The sequence below is a fragment of the Anolis sagrei genome, chromosome X, assembly GCF_037176765.1.
Source record: "Anolis sagrei isolate rAnoSag1 chromosome X, rAnoSag1.mat, whole genome shotgun sequence".
NCBI lineage: Eukaryota > Metazoa > Chordata > Lepidosauria > Squamata > Dactyloidae > Anolis > Anolis sagrei.
Window position 1 is genome coordinate 95,011,284 of NC_090034.1, and position 16,305 is coordinate 95,027,588.

Below are 16,305 nucleotides of genomic sequence, written 5' to 3' on the forward strand. Positions count from 1 at the left end.
ACATTCAAAAATAATAGGCAAAGCTACTAATAAACACAGCCAGCATGGTATAGAGGTTTGAATGCTGGACTGGGACTCACAGAAACAAGTCACACCCAGCTTCAGCGAAAGACCTTCTCTTAACCAATTTTGCCATGCAATCCAAGGGTCACCTAAGGGTCACTATAAGTCAGAAATGATGTGAAAACACAACAACAATAACAACAACTCTATAAAACATTGAGTTGTTGTAGGTTTTCCGGGCGGTATGGCCATGTTCTGGAAGCATTCTCACCTGCATCTATGGCAAGCATCCTCAGAGGTTGTGAGGTTGTGGCAACCAACTTCTGAGGATGCTTCCACAGATGCAGGCGAAACGTCAGGAGAGAATGCTTCTAGAACATGGCCATACAGCCTGAAAAACCTACAACAACCCAGTGATTCCGGCCATGAAAGCCTTTGACAACCTATAAAACATTCATGGAACGGCATTCTGATCCCTTTTTGGGAGATGGGGCGGGGTATAAATATATTATTATTTTTATTATTATTATTATTATTATTATTATTATTATTATATGTGGGGATAATATATGTTTATGTGCCTTAACACAACCCATGAATTTCAAAGGGCTTTCTTAGAAAAGGAAAACTCAGGGGCATTCCTTTGCAGTTTCCCATCCAAATACAACCAGGGCTGGTCCTGCTTAGTTTCCAAGATCAGACAGGATCTGATGCCTTTAGGGTATTTGTCAAGAGAATGATTACATAGTCACTTGGCTGGAAAAGGAGAAGTATAGAAGCAATTGGCAAGACAAACTAATGCAGTGGTTCTCAACCTGTGGGTCCCCAGGTGTTTTGGCCTACAACTCCCAGAAATCCCAGCCAGATTACCAGCTGTTAGGATTTCTTGGAGTTGAAGGCCAAAACATCTGGAGGCCCATAGGTTGAGAACCACTGAACGAATGCATTTTGGCAGGAAAAGTTGAGATGAAAATGGGCAAAGCATGACAGCAAACAATATGAGCTCACCTGTAGGTTTCTTGGGTGGTTCCTCCCAGCTGTCCTACAGCCCCTTGGGCACCAAGCAGCTGATAAAGGGGGTTGTTGAGGCGTGAGAATTGTAGGTTTGGACTGCCCAGGTTTCTGCCAGAGAGCTGTGCTGCAAGTATGCTGGGGTCCAAAGCACCTAGAAGAGATGGGACAATGTTGAATGGGGATGATTGTGATGGGTCATTATCAGCAGCAGCTTCTGTGCAAATGCTACAAGTAACAAGCCATCTGGCACCACTCCATACCATGCAGTGAGAGGGGGCGCTGGGCACTCCTAGGTGGGAGGCGATCCCCACGTCTACGAGGGAGACTCGCTGTTCGCTGTAGTCCAAAGGAACCCTGGATAGAGGAAGCAATAGGGTGAGGATCAGAACCCACACCTCGTCCTTTATAAAGATCATTCCTACTTTAAAGGAAATTATATCTAATACACAGTGGCAGTTGATGAAGCCTCTTCTGGTTTTTCACTCAAACTTTAAGAGAGGTGTCTAAGGTGCTGAATTTATTTGCTGATAGGTTTCAGAACCCTAGATATCTCTTTTAAAGTTTGAGTTAAAATCCAAGGAAGACCCATTGCCCCACTGACTTAGAAGCCACAAATTAGCATTGCTAATACAAATACAGTACAGAGACTCACAACTTCATCCCACAAGGTGAGGCAAGCAATGGGAGTCATCTTTTGATCATTTGTATACACTTTATCATTTCTATTCACTTTAAATTTGATGGGCTTCCTATGAAGCCCATCAAATGACACCAGACTGCTTCCAATGGATTCTGTCTTTCAAGTGAATAGAAATGAGACTTGTGAAGCTGGGGAGGAATCAACTCCACTGTTCTCTCTGCACATCGAAATGGCTGAATAGTTATTTAAGGTGGGATGGAACTGTTGGATTTTAAAGTGGGATGAGGACTATTGTTGAATTTTTCATTTCCTTTGGAAATGGAAGGCCACTGAATGCCTCAGAAGATTATTCCCCCCCCCCCCCCAAACTTCTGGGATGAGTTCCATAGACAATGTTGTTTTCAGTGTATAGGCAATTTCCCTTACTCTAGATTACATTATCGGCCCACTTAGCTTTACAATGTTCGCTCTAACCAGACTTTGGAAGAGTTCTTTTTTTTAACCACAGCTCTCCATATCTCCAAACTACCATGGCCAGTTCTTCCCACAAGCATATGAAGGATCACAAGTGAAGTTAGAACACAGCTTGTGTTGTACTGCAGGATCTTACATAAGGTTGCCACCGGTTCATACTTGTGATTACAGGACCTCAAGGTCTTTCTGAAACCTATCACACATCCCCAGTAAAATGAATGGCACAACATGACAAGCTTTTCTGAATAACAGCTCTCTGTTTATCTCCTCCCACCGTATCCAGTCTTTTAAGAAGTGAATATTGAAAGGAGTCGTCATTCTCATTTCTAGTTCCACAGGACAGCTGCTCCTAAATTCATCTCCATTTCAGCATTTCTTTAACTGAATTTCATAATAACAGGCCCAGCCCTACCACAAAGGACATTGCACCAACTATATGAGCTCTGAAGCTATACTCCTCTGATGGACGACAAGAGTGCTGTGTGAGCTGCATCTCTTGTTTATTCCTCACCAACAACTTGCTGGAATAGTTTTGTCTTTTATCCCAGGTCACAGAATATATCAAGTTGACCATCTTCTTCTCAGCCCACATAATATGTCAGGTTTATCTACAGCCTCCAACAATAGATGCAAACTCTCTGTGAATTGGATTGCTGTGCGTTTTCTGGGCTGTATGGCCATTCCTGAAGCATTCTCTCCTAACATTGCCATATCTGGCCATACAGCTCGGAAAACTCACAGCAACCCAGAGATTCCGGCCATGAAAGCCTTCAACAACACATTTTCTGCGAATTATAAACTGGAGGAAGCTGCTATAATGAATATCCTAGATGACACTGACCAAACTGACAGCAAAATACAGATTACACCAAAGTGACTTGATTTTTTTTTTGACATGGAAAGGTTTGCAAAATGTCTGGTGTGATGGCAGAATGCTACAGAATCATTCTCTAGCATGGTGCTAACACTCCAGATGCTTTGAGAGCATTTTGTGCCTTCCCCAATCCAGCAACCAAGGTAAACAAAAGCTCCTGCTAGACACTTTAATTCAGAACTTATCAATGTTATCCTTGTTATGACTATCACTCCACAATCAACATGGCTGCTTTTCCACAGTCTTCCAACTTATGTAGAACTCAAGCTACATTCCTTTGGAAGTACAACACTATGGTCTCATTGTAGATTGCAGCTAGATGGGGAGCAAACTCCTAATTGTCTACCTAAATATGTCAGCAGGATAGCTGTGTTGTTCAACAAGCTTGACCGGTATGTGATATGTAATAAACTTTCAAATAAATGCACTGAGGATATTTCCATTCATGTCTATTATTCATGGGGACTCTACTGGGAGGTAAAACACATGCCTCTAAATACCAGTTGCTCAAAAGCAACAGTAAAAGAAATCCATAAATGGTCAGTTCCACCACTATTCTCAGAAGTGAGGAACTTACATTTGGCAGCAACACAGCTTTAAAATGTAGAAGTTGAGAGTCCTTTACTCAGAAATCTGAAAACCTCCAAAACCTGAAACTTTTGCTGCCAGCCATCCATTTCTATCTCTGTGGAAAGGGTGCTGCTTACTCTTCCATTGCTATGGAAACTTTCCTTAAGGTGCCCATGTTATACCACTGTCAAACATTTGATGGAAAGAGAAAGGAGGAAGGATTCTGGTTCCTGTGACTCCACAAGATCCCTTTCCAAAAAAAAGCAGAAATTCCAAACACTTCCATGGGTGTCACCACACTTTCCAACTGTTTGGCAAAATAACCATCATAGATGGAAAGGGAAGAAAAAGGTCCAAATGGATCCACCCACCAGTGATGGCAACTGGATGACATGCCAGTTGGTAGTACACCTGGATCCACTTGGACATTTCACTCCCTTCCTGGGTATGAGAACCACAGTGGATGAGTAAACTAACAGTGCAGTGTGAGTGATGTGCCAATTAGTGACACAGTCAGATCCACTTGGATTTTTTCTTCCTTTCCCAACAACAAGGACTATAGGCTGTTTCTCTAATAGCATCTCCCTATATAAACTATCAGGTGCACTGCGGTCTACAGAGGAGACCCTCCTCTCAGTCCCACACATGCCAGAAGCTCAGTTGGTGGAAACGAGAGTGGGGGCCTTCTCTGTGATCGCTCTATGTCTCTGGAACTCCTTCCCTAAAGAAATACACCCTCTTCTCCTTTAAGAAACTGGTAAAAATGCTCCTATGCACTTTAGCATATGGAGAGGAGGAGGATTAGGTCTGCTGGCTAATCTACAGTTATGATACATCATAAATGAAACAACCATGTCAGCCATTTAAACATACTATCTCATAATTTGTTTTTAGGGTGTGCATTGTAATGTTTATTTATGTATTAGTTTTTATGTCTTAATGGATTGTTCTTGTTTTTATTTTATTTTGATACTTAATTCTTTTGTTGTAAGTTTTCTGCTGTTACTCTACATTATTTTGTATTATTTCGATGTCTCTGTATCTACTTTGAGGCATTGAATGTTTGCCTTTTTATGTGTAAACCATTCTGAGTCCTTCTGGGGAGAGACGGTTGTCTAGAAATAAAGTTTTATTATTATTATTATTATTATTATTATCATTATTATTGACACAAAAACACAGTATGATACAGCAAACAAGACATAGATACTGGATTTCGTATCACCAAATCACAAGTCGAATACTTCTCAAGTGTTTGGGACTGTTCAGGCCTGTAGCGAGGGGGTGGTTTTAGGGGTTCAACCCCCCCCCCCTGAAATGTTTCAGATTTTTAAAAAAACCTGGTTTACTCATGAATTTTAACTGGTTAACCAAATCCTCATGCTAAGTCTATGAGATGCAAAAAATTAAGAGTCCCTCCAGAACTGCAAGCACTATCTCAAGCAAATATTGACAATTGATTCACACTGTCATTACTTGCAGCAATAGCCGATGTAGCGAAGAAACCAAGTTGGGGTGGGGGGGGGGGTGAATGCTCTCATTAAGGAGGCCAGGCTTGGTGGAGATGGTTGACAGGGGCAGAGCTGCAGGCTACTGAAGGCTGCTCTGCGCCCTACTGTGCTCTTGGCTTCAGCGTGAGCTAGGAGGCAGGTTTTAACCCCCCCCCCCCCCGAAATTTTCAACAACCCCCCCCCCCCAAATTTCAACCCCTCCCGAAATTTTTTTCTGGCTACGGCCCTGGGACTGTGTGATATATTTTCTAATGATGCGTGCAGATCAAGTAAGGTGGCCTTTTGCAGTTGACAGATTGTGATTTTGGCAATGTTTATTGTTTCCAAATGCCAGCTGAGATCTGTTGACACGGCACCCAATGTGCCGAGTACCACTGGGACCACCTGTACTGGTTTATGCCAGAGCTTTTGCAGTTCGATTTTGAGGTCTTGATTATTATTCTTTGAAACACAACAAGATGAGTCCACAGCAGACACTCTGCTGACTGTTGTAGTGGATCACATGTCGGACATTTCCCAAGTGTCTAGGGCTATGTGATATATCGGCGAATAATGTGTGCAGGTCCCAGTAAGGTGGCCTTCTGGAGCTGGCAGATGGTAATTTTGTCAGTGCTGATTGTGTTTAAGTGCAGGCCAAGGTCTTTAGGCACTGCACCCAGTGTGCCGATCACCACTGGGACCACTTTGACTGGCTTGTGCCAGAGTCTTTGCAATAATAATAATAATAATAATAATAATAATAATAATTTATCATCATCATCATCACATATTACAGTAGCCAAATGAAGATCCAGTTTGCTTCTCTGTACTTTTTAATTTGGGATATGATACAGGGAGTTATCCAAAATCCCTTCCATTCCCCAAGAGCTGTTAAGCTCCTGGATAGGGTCACTGCTGATGCTTAACAGTGGATAGGGGATGGAAGAGGGAGGCAACCCAGATAAGAAAGATATAGCTGATCTAGCTTTTGAGAGGAAGGAAAAAGAGATGGAGCACACACTCACTTCTTTTCTTATCCAGACTGAGATCAGCTGCCTCTCCAATTCCTTTACTGCATTCCATCCCCACCGATAAACAGCAAGAGTTTGAAATGCTTGTGCGAGACACTAAACTAAACATGAAGAGTGTCCAGCTTCAGAAACCCAAAGTAGGATCTAGGTTATTAAGAGTTGTATGTTTGTACCTATGTAATTTGATGACAACACCTACAATTAAAACTTGTCCGCCAGCTGTGCCCATACTTTGGGAAGTCAGACTTGGCCAGTGTAGTCCACATTCTGGTTACATCCCAAATAGACTAGTGCAAAGCACTCTATGTGAGGTTTCCTTTGAAGACTGTTTGGAAGCTTCAAATGGTCCAACGGGCAGTAGCCAGATTACTCACTGGATCGGTGTACAGCGAGCATACAACTCCCCTGTTATGTCAGTTCCACTGGCTGCCAGTCTGCTACTGAGCACAATTGAAAGTGCTGGCTTTAGCCTATAAAGCCCAAATGGTTCTGGCCCAGCGTACCTGTCTAAATATATATCTCCCTATGAACTCTCTTGGAATTTAAGATAATATGGGGAGGCCCTGCTCTCGATCTCGCCTCCTTCACACGTGCTGTTGGTGGGGACGACAAACAGGGCCCTTTCATTGGTGGCCCCTTGGCTGTGGAATTCCCTCTCTAGGGATATTATTTCAACCCCCTTCTCCTGACCTTCTGAAAGAGAGTGAAAACGTGGCTTTGGGATTAAGCCTTTAGAGAACAATTGTAGTGAAATAGATGGATATGGAATTATGTGCATTGACCACTGGAATGGCCCAGATTACCATTGTGGACAGCGTGGTTAAGAGTGAATGTAATGTTTTTATATGTTTAAATGTGTTTTAATTCTATCTTAAAATGTTTATTTCAGTTGTACATTAGTTTAAGGCATCAAATCGTTGCCTATGTGTAAAGCTACCTTCAGGGTTAAGAAGGGTGGGATATAAATATGGTAAATAAATAAATACATAAATAAATACAATCTCTCATAATTTTTTACATGCTCAATTTGGATTATCTTCTTTTACATTTTGCAGTTCTGTCACCTTGGGAGGCCCTCTTTTAACATTTTTGGTTTGCCAGCCTCCCTTGTGTCTGGTGTTTTGGGTTCCACCCTGTTGCTTGGAGCACCACCTAGCACTGGAATCCGGTCTGAAAAATTATCTGGAAGTGAATTAGGCCCTTAGGGGATAAGAAGGACCCCGCCTTCAAGGTAGGTGCTCCGGTATTGCCGGATTTGTCACTGGCCTTCAATCTGTGCCTTCTTGAAAAGGAGCAGATCATCTGGCGGATTTGTCTCCTCTTGATGAACAATACGGCTGTAGAGCAGGAGGATAACATCCACATATGTACAAGGAAGAGACAGAGACACTGACAATCAAGACAGACCAACAGGACAAGACAGACCTTGACAGAACTGTGGACGGAGAAGACACAGGAAGATGAATCAGATTGGTCCGAGCCCAAGACAATGAGTTTCCGATCCGTCTTTTGGGTGAAAGTGAGCTGCAGGAGAGACACAGGCACATCAACATGGGAGCATAGCAGAAAGCATGAAAGCAGAGGAGAGGCTTTTTCTCCATTTCTTAAACACTAAAGCCATCCTCCATTGTGTCAATCACTGAAATCAATCAAGGGGAAAGACAGAAATGAGGTTAAGAGCAATTACTGAAGGTTTTGGCACTTGTGGATTTGGGAAAATATAGATGACAACATACATAAGTCTCTCCCTCTCCCTTTCCTCCAGTAATACACTATGTTATCCTCACAACAATCTAGAGGTGTTGTCTAAGAGGAACAACTTTTTTTGTGTCAGGAGCTACTTGAGAAACTGCTTGGGTTGAGCTCCCATCTGTCAACTCCAGCTTCTCCTGCGGGGACATGAGACAACCCTCCCACAGGATGGTAAAACATCCGGGCGTCCCCTGGGCAACGTCCTTGCAGACGGCCAATTCTCTCACACCAGAAGCGAACAACTGAACAAGTTGCAAATCCCAAGATTCCACAGGATGAGCAAATGTAGTGCAAGTAAGACCATAGTACTATAACTGTATGATGTGAAAGGACCAACCATTTTGGCAGATAGGTCTGTGGGGGAGATGGAGAAGAAAGCCATTGAACATACCTGAGTAACACCCTGCCTCTCTTCTGGGGAGTCTTCATCACGCTCCTTCAAATGCCCTTGCCCCATGTTCATTAGGCGATTTTTTTCCTAGACACAGATAGACCACAAGTCAACTTTCTAGACACACAAACCCTTTCTTATGTTTTTGTTTTTGTTTTTTTGAAATTATTTTTATTAATTACTAGCTTGGGGACCCGGTGCTGCCTGGGTTATTTCAGAAACGCATTGTTTGTGTGTGCTCCAAGTTTAGTCAAGATCCAATGTTGGCTGGGTTCAGTGGGTACAGGTGAAGTATAGCTCCATGGTCCATCCTCCAAACCACACCAAAATGTGGGGGCCACATTGGTCTATGGGAAAGTACAAATCCCATCATCCGTGGCCCATTCTCCTCGAAACTGCACCAGTATGTAGAGTGTGTAGAGTGGGTCCCGGGGGCTCTGTGTGCCAAGTTTGGTCTTGATAAGTCATTGGGTGAGGGTTGCAGCGGTCTCAGGAAGTGAGTGAAGGTACTTCAAGTACCATCATCCATAGTCTGTCCTCCTCCAAACAGCAGTAGGATGTAGAGTGGGTCATGGGGGTTCTGTGCCAAGTTTGGTCTTTATCGGTCTTTGTGGGAACCAAAGGTTTTGAAAGCACTACAAATCCCATCATCCATTGTCTGTCCTCCCCCAAACCTTACCAGGACATAAAGGGGGTCATGGAGGTTATGTGTGCCAAGTTTGGTCCAGGTCCATCACCCGTACTGGTCACAGTGGCTTGTGAAAGTGTCAGCCAATCAGAAAGCTGCCACATACACCGCCCTCCCTCCCGCCGCATACAAACACTAACTTTTATTATATACATAGATTTGACACAAACAATCTAATATATAATCAGAAAATATAAATTCAAAAATAACGAAAAGTGTCTAAATCTGTATGCAAATGGCAACTTGTGCAAAATAAGTATAACGTTCTTTACCATTCACTCGAATTTAAGACATTTTCAAAGCAAAACCCATGCAAACTATTCCTAACTAGAATTATCGGTTACTATGTTATAGGAAAAACTGTTTCCATCTAGATAATAGCAATAGTGCCATCAGCTATTTCTCATGCAAGTCCTGGTCTAGCATTTTGCCTATGTTTGACCCCTTTGCCTGTTTTCATCCATCCACAAAACTGTCATGACACAAAGAATATGACTTTCCACGCAGACATTCTTCATAGATTCTAGGGACTTCATCACACACAATGGAGCCCACAGTGACGCAATAGGTTAAACCCTTGTGCCGACATGACTGCTGACCGAAAGGTCAGCGGTTCAAATCTGGGGAGTTGGGTGAGCTCCCGTCAGACAGGATGGTAAAACATCTGGGTGTCCCCTGGGCAACATCCTTGCAGACAACCAATTCTTTCACACCAGAAGCGACTTGCAGTTTCTCAAGTCAATCCTTACACGAAAACAAAATCACATGCAATAAAATCAGCGATTCTACACACTTAAAAAATGGCTGCCGACGGAGCTTATCACATGATGCAATTTTGTACAGTGGGTTCCAGGTATTTCACCATTTCTAAAGTGTGGTTTTTTCCTACACTTCCAAAGTCGATTAGCAATCAACTTCTTTTTCAATTCCCCATATGGAGACGTAAAAAATACCCAATTTAACGCATGGTGGGAATTCCCTCTTGCCCGTTTGTAAACATAATGATGACGTCATCATAAAGGGAGAAGCTGAGATGGGCAGAATTGATTTCTTTCTTCTGCCATGAACATTTTGGGACTGAGGAAGAAGGAATGGTAATTTATATCTTTTTTTAGACGTCAAAAAATAGACTTACCTTTTGAAATGAGAACTATCTGCACTTATAAAGAGAAATTATAATATCCAAAGAAAATAGGGGAGGAGATGGTGGGAGAAGAAATATGTATCCCGTGTGATGAGAAGGCAAACGGATAATTAGAAAAGAAAGAGGGAACCCGTGTGATGGAAATAGGAAAATTAAATTGTCCGTTTAATTTCAAAATAGGGCATTCTGAAACTTAAGGGAAAAACATCGATGACAAAATGCTTTACTTGTCCCGTGGGATGAAGTCCTAGTTCTTACAGATAGAGCAAAGAAAATTTCTCGGTGGCACAATAGGTTAAACTGTTGAACTGTTGAATCCGCTGACCTAAAAGTTGACAGTTTGAAGCCATGGGTCAGAATAAGCTCCCACTGTTAGCCCTGGCTCCTGCCAATCTAGCAGTTCAAAAACATGCAAATTTGAGTAGATCAATAGGTACCACCTCGGCGGAAAGGTAATAAAGGTGCCCATGCAGCCAAGGTGCCAAGAGGTGTCTAAGGACAACAGGCCCATCGGCTTGGAAATGAAACAAGAGCACCTCTCCATGGTCAGAGTTGAGTACCGCCTCCAGATGCTGGAGATGAAAGGGGAAGCATTTACCTTTGTTCTGTGTATTTGTGTGTCATTGTTATTCCACTGTATTAAAGGCATTAAATGTTTGCTTATCTGTGTATGTTGTAATCCACACTTCGTCCTCACGGGGAGATAGAGCAGAATATAAATAAAGTGTTATTATTGTTGTTGTTGTCCACTATGAATTTAAAAAACTAGCATTTGTAAATGGTTCTGTCTATTCAAAATAACCAAGAAAGCCAACCTTTTTTTTTTACAATAAGAACCAAAGTAGATGATACACAACAGAGCCTCAAGAGTTTTGTCTTTGTGTGTCAGGAGCAACTTGAGAAACTTGAGAAAGTTGTCTCTGGTGTGAGAGAATTGGCCATCTGCAAGGACATTGCCCAGGGGATGCCCAGATGTTTTGATGTATTACCATCCTTGTGGGAGGCTTCTCACATGTCCCCGCAATAGGAGCTGGAGCTGACAGAGGGAGCTCATTGGCGCTCTCCCTGGATTCAAACCTCCGACCTGTTGGTCTTCAGTTCTGCTGACACAAGGGTTTAACCCACTGCACAACTGGGGGCTCCTGCCTCAATAGATGAACTTATTTCAACAGAGAAGAAAAGCAGTGCTAGATACACCAAGAAGGCTGTTTCTCAGGCTTCATGAAAGGCACATCATGAATTGGAAGAACACATAAAAACAGTGCAAGTTGGTGGGTCCCATGGAGGGATGAATCTCTTCCAAGTTTAAGTTCTCACTTCAGAAAACTTATACGAGGGTTGAATGAAAAGTAATACCTCCACCTTCATAACTGGCAGGTACTGGCTTGTTCAGTAGACTCTCCTCTACAGTTCCATTTTCGCAGGAAACCTTAGCATTGAATTGTTGTGTTGTTAAAGTGCAAAGTATGGAACGCTGCACATTGGTCGGTCAATGAGACTTAAGCAACATGCAGTCATTGAATTCTTGACAGCAGAAGGTATTACCCCAAAGGAGATTCATCAGAGAATGCAAACTGTTTATGGTGATTGTGTTGATGTGAGTACTGTGCATCGTTGGGCGAGTAAGTTTAAAGATGTTGAGGTGACACCTTCTGCTGTCAAGAATTCAATAACTGCACGTTGCTTAAGTCACGGTCGGTACCGTCTGCGCAGGGATCCATACTTCACACTTTAACAACACAACCATTCAATGCTAAGGCTTCCTGCCAAAATGGAACTGTAGAGGAAAGTCTACTGAACAAGCCATTACCTACTGCATATCAGTACTGCCATCTGTTGAGGAGTTACGAAGGTGGAGGCATTACTTTCGTATAAGGTTCTCCCCACAAAGATTTTTTTTTAAGTGTGTGTTCCTGAGATAGGTTCAACATTAACTTTAGACTTAAACCAAGAGTGGATTCACTGCTCTGCTGCTGTTGGAGACACCAGCCTTCACTGCTCTAGAAGCTCTCAATGCTTAGACAAGTTCATATGATAAATCTTTAGCCTTTAGATAACCTGATCTTCAACCACTTAAGGCAGTGGTTCTCATCCTTTGGGTTCCTGGGTGTTTTGGCCTACAACTCCAATAAATCTCAGCCAGTTTACCAGCTGTTAGGATTTCTGAGAGTTGAAGGCCAAAACATCTAGGGACCCACAGGTTGAGAACCACTGACTTAAGGCCTTATAGACCTCAGTAAGCTTGGCTTAAGCCAGGAAACAGACTAGAAGCTGGTATGACTGCTATTGCTAGAAAATCGCCTACAACTGGCCCTACTATAGAGAAATATCAGGTTGGAATGCAAAGAGAGAAAAGTCAGGATTGTGGGAACTTTCCTGGCTACTTTCAGGAGAAAGAGTATTCCTTACCGCATTGAGATTCCTTACAGCCTCTCCCGTCTCCTGTGCAAATCGTTGGCACTCATCCACCATCTGCTCCTGCGTCAAGCGGGCCTGGCCCTCCAGCCTCTGCACCATTCTCTGGAAGGGTGGAGAGAAAGCAGGTGTGTCAGAACCCAATGATTTCACAGCAAGACAAGAGTTCTCTCACTCCCAAACAATATGTCACAAGTAATGTGGTTCAGTTGGCCAAAGTTGGCTCTGGGAATTGTAGTCCAAAAACGTAACTTTTCCAGATGTTGACCATCTGTGATCAGTAATGCATTCAGGGTAGTTAACAACGTGAAGGCCAGATAGATCACTCTGTCCTCCACTTTGGTTTTAATTAGGTTTAATTAGCTTACCAAAAAGGACATTCATCTGCATATTCAGTCTGAAAGAAAGATCTCCATACCACTAATAAAAACATGTTGCAAGCTAATCATGTTTGCAGCTCATTTACAAGACCAGATGAATCTTTGCAAGGACTTTACTAGCTGAGATTGGAACCTGGAATGAACTGTCTTTGGGAGGATACCACACTAAGGAAGCCAGAAAAAATATAATAAGTTGCATTCCAAACTTAGCATCACAAATGGGAACAAAGCTACTCAACTGGTGGGATGAGTTATATATTTCTAGTTAGTTGTTAGAATGTCTTATGAAGGACATTTTAGGTTGGTGTGAGAGGCATTGTCAACAGGAACTTTTCTACTTATTTTGTAAGGGATTTTGAATAATAATCTTGATTTTTTTTAAAAAAAATGTATATATTTCGTGTCAGAGGCGACTTGAGAAACTGCAAGTCACTTCTAGTGTGAGAAAATTGGCCGACTACAAGGACATTGTCCAGGGTAGGCCCGGGTGTGTTTCCATCCTGTGAGAGGCTTTGCTCATGCCCCACATGGGAAGCTGGAACTGACAGGTGGGAGCTCATCTCATCTTGCAAATTCAAACTGCTGACCTTCAGCTCAGCAGTTCAGGCAGCACAAGGGTTTAACCCATTGCACCACCATGGCTCCTATATAAATGTAACTGCTGAACGGCTCTCACAGTCAGGAAGTTCTTCCTAACGTTCAGATGGAATCTCCTTTCTTGTACTTGATGCCTCAATTAATGTAATTTTATTGGTATCTATTTTTATTTTGAAATTTACTAGTAGCTGCTGCATTTCCCACCCTTGGCTTATACTTGAATCAATACATTTCCCCAGTTTTTTGTGGTAAAATTAGGTGCCTTGGCTTATATTTGGGTCGGCTCATACTCAAGTATACAGGGTAATTCTACAGTATCGACTCAGACTATGGGCACCTTGGCAAGCAATGCAACTGGGAATGTTATTTATCCCAGCAATGCAATAATTAGCACAAAAAAACTACATTTGGAAGCATCATTACAAATAACAGTGATTAATTATTTTGAAAAATAAATATTTTGTCCCTCTTATATACATGGCAGGTGGTATCTCCCATGTCAGTGGAGCAGTGCCTTTGCTCCAGGTTTCCGTCCAGAGTTATAGGAACTTTCCAAGGTACTGAATCCATTTCGGGCATGGGTTCAACACCTTGGAGAGTTCTTCAAAAGTTAAAACTAAAATGTGGACTGGATTCACCACCCCACTGGCATGAGAACCATCGGTTGCTACTGTTTCAGCACAGATCAGTTGGAAATCAAACCGAGAAAAACAACCCTAGTCTTGGGAACTAACTAAAGAATCATTAATTGATGAATCACCTCCCATTATGTAGATTCAACTTCTAGATGTGAATATTGCAATATAGCAAAATGCAAATTTTGAAAAGCAAAAGATGATGAACCAAAAGGGAATTGACCTGCAGTTCGATACTCCTTTCCTAAAAGATGTGGGCACATTTAAAAGCATTTAAATTTAACTTCTACTTGATGTGCACCTTTAAGTTGTTTCTGACCAATGGCAACCCTAAGGCAAACCTACCACAGAATTTTCCTGGAAGCGTTTGTTCAAAAAGTGGCTTACCATTGCCTTCCTCAGAGGCTGAGAAAATGCAATTTGCCCAAGATCACCAAGTGTGTCTTATGATTGAGCAGAGACTCTAGTATCCAGAGTCAGAGGCTGAGTCGATTCTGTAGAATTACCCTATATACTCGAGTATGAGCTGACCCAAATATAAGCCAAGGCCCCTAATTTTACCACAAAAAAACTGGGAAAACGTATTGATTCAAGTATAAGCCAAGGGTGGGAAATGCAGCAGCTACTTGTAAATTTCAAAATAAAAATAGATACCAGTAAAATTACATTAATTGAGGCATCAACTACAAGAAAGGAGATTCCATCTGAACATTAGGAAGAACTTCCTGACTGAGAGAGCCGTTTAGCAGTGGAACTCTCTGCCCCGGAGTGTGGTGGAGGCTCCTTCTTTGGAGGCTTTTAAACAGAGACTGGATGGCTATCTGCTGGAGGTGCTTTGAATGCAATATTCCTGCTTCTTGGCAGGGGGTTGGACTGGATGGCCCATGAGGTCTCTTCCAACTCTATGATTCTATGAGTAGGTGAAATGTTTTTGAATAATTACATAAAACTGTAATTTAAGATAAGACAGTCCAACTCTGATTAAAGCATTATTCCAACCTTCTGCAATGTAAATGTGCTTACGTATCCTTTCAATAATAATAGAGTAAAATAATACATGTAATAATAGCATAAAATAATAAATGTAATAATAATAATAATAATAATAATAATAATAACAGATTAAAATAATAAAAAACCTTGTATTGTCGAAGGCTTTCATGGCCAGAATCACTGGGTTGTTGTAGGTTTTTTCAGGCTATATGGCCATGTTCTAGAGGCATTCTCTCCTGATGTTTCACCTGCATCTCTGGCATGCATCCTCACTACCTCTGAGGATGCTTGCCATAGATGCAGGTGAAACGTCAGGAGAGAATGCCTCTAGAACATGGCCATATAGCCTGAAAAAACCTACAACAACCCAATAAAAAACCTTGATTTGAGGATAAGCCAAGGGGGCCTTTTCAGCCTTAAAAAGGGTTGAAAAACTCAGCTGATATTCAAGTATTTACGGTAATGCAAATTCATACCACTTTACCTGCCATGGCCCAGTGCTACTGAATCCTGGGATTTGTAGTTTGGCACCAACACTCTTTGGCAGAAAAGTTAAAAGGTCTTGTAAAACTATAGCTCCCAGAATTCCATGGCACTGGGCCATAGCAATTAAAGTGGTGTCAACCTGAATTAATTCTACAATGTAGAATGAATCCTCAAATCACTACAACTCATTGGCTCCTAACCCTAAGGAATCAATAGTATAAAGTCATCCAAAATGAGCTGGCGTGACATTAATGCTTGATCCCACCTATGAAAAGCTGGCTGAGTTAATTTAAAACTGCCTCCCCTGCCAACCAGCCAATGAAACTTTCAGTTGGTGAATCTCCCCGAATGTATGTTTGCATTCAAAATAAAAGTAACTAGACCTGTATCTCATGCTTTTTTGCACAGCAGGTCATGACATGTATTCACAAACAACATCAATGTTATTTTTAGAAAAAAGTTTTACATGCATAGGCTGCTGCATAGATTAAAAAGGCATAGGAATGGAAAACCACTGGAGTGAGAACAAAGCCAAACATCTACTACAACTGGATCTCTTGCCTTCCTCTTATTGATGCTGTTCTGTAACTGAGTGATTTCTTCAGCCAGTGCCTGGCAGGCGGCCTCCTTCTCCTCTTCCAACCGGCTCTCTCTCTCGAGCTGCTGGAATTCTAGGTCTTCATAGCATCTTAGGGCTCCTTCCAGCATTTCAGATGTCTGAGAAGAGA

The 16,305-nt window shown here is 42.1% G+C and overlaps 1 protein-coding gene across 4 annotated transcripts in view; it reads right to left on the reverse strand.

The window, feature by feature from the left end:
• The window catches only part of LOC137094896 (pleckstrin homology-like domain family B member 3), a 60,663-nt gene that overhangs the window by 13,246 nt on the left and 31,112 nt on the right, over positions 1–16,305 (reverse strand). For 3 of the 4 annotated variants that reach the window (XM_067460836.1, XM_067460838.1, XM_067460837.1), the window contains exons 6-11: positions 16,139–16,294; positions 12,481–12,591; positions 8,240–8,326; positions 7,522–7,620; positions 1,278–1,371; positions 1,012–1,168 (exon numbers count right to left, since the gene is read on the reverse strand). In XM_067460836.1, the coding sequence (XP_067316937.1) occupies positions 1,012–1,168; positions 1,278–1,371; positions 7,522–7,620; positions 8,240–8,326; positions 12,481–12,591; positions 16,139–16,294 (704 nt within the window). The remainder of the gene's footprint in view (positions 1–1,011; positions 1,169–1,277; positions 1,372–7,521; positions 7,621–8,239; positions 8,327–12,480; positions 12,592–16,138; positions 16,295–16,305) is intronic. The other variant, XM_067460839.1, reaches the window with a different exon arrangement.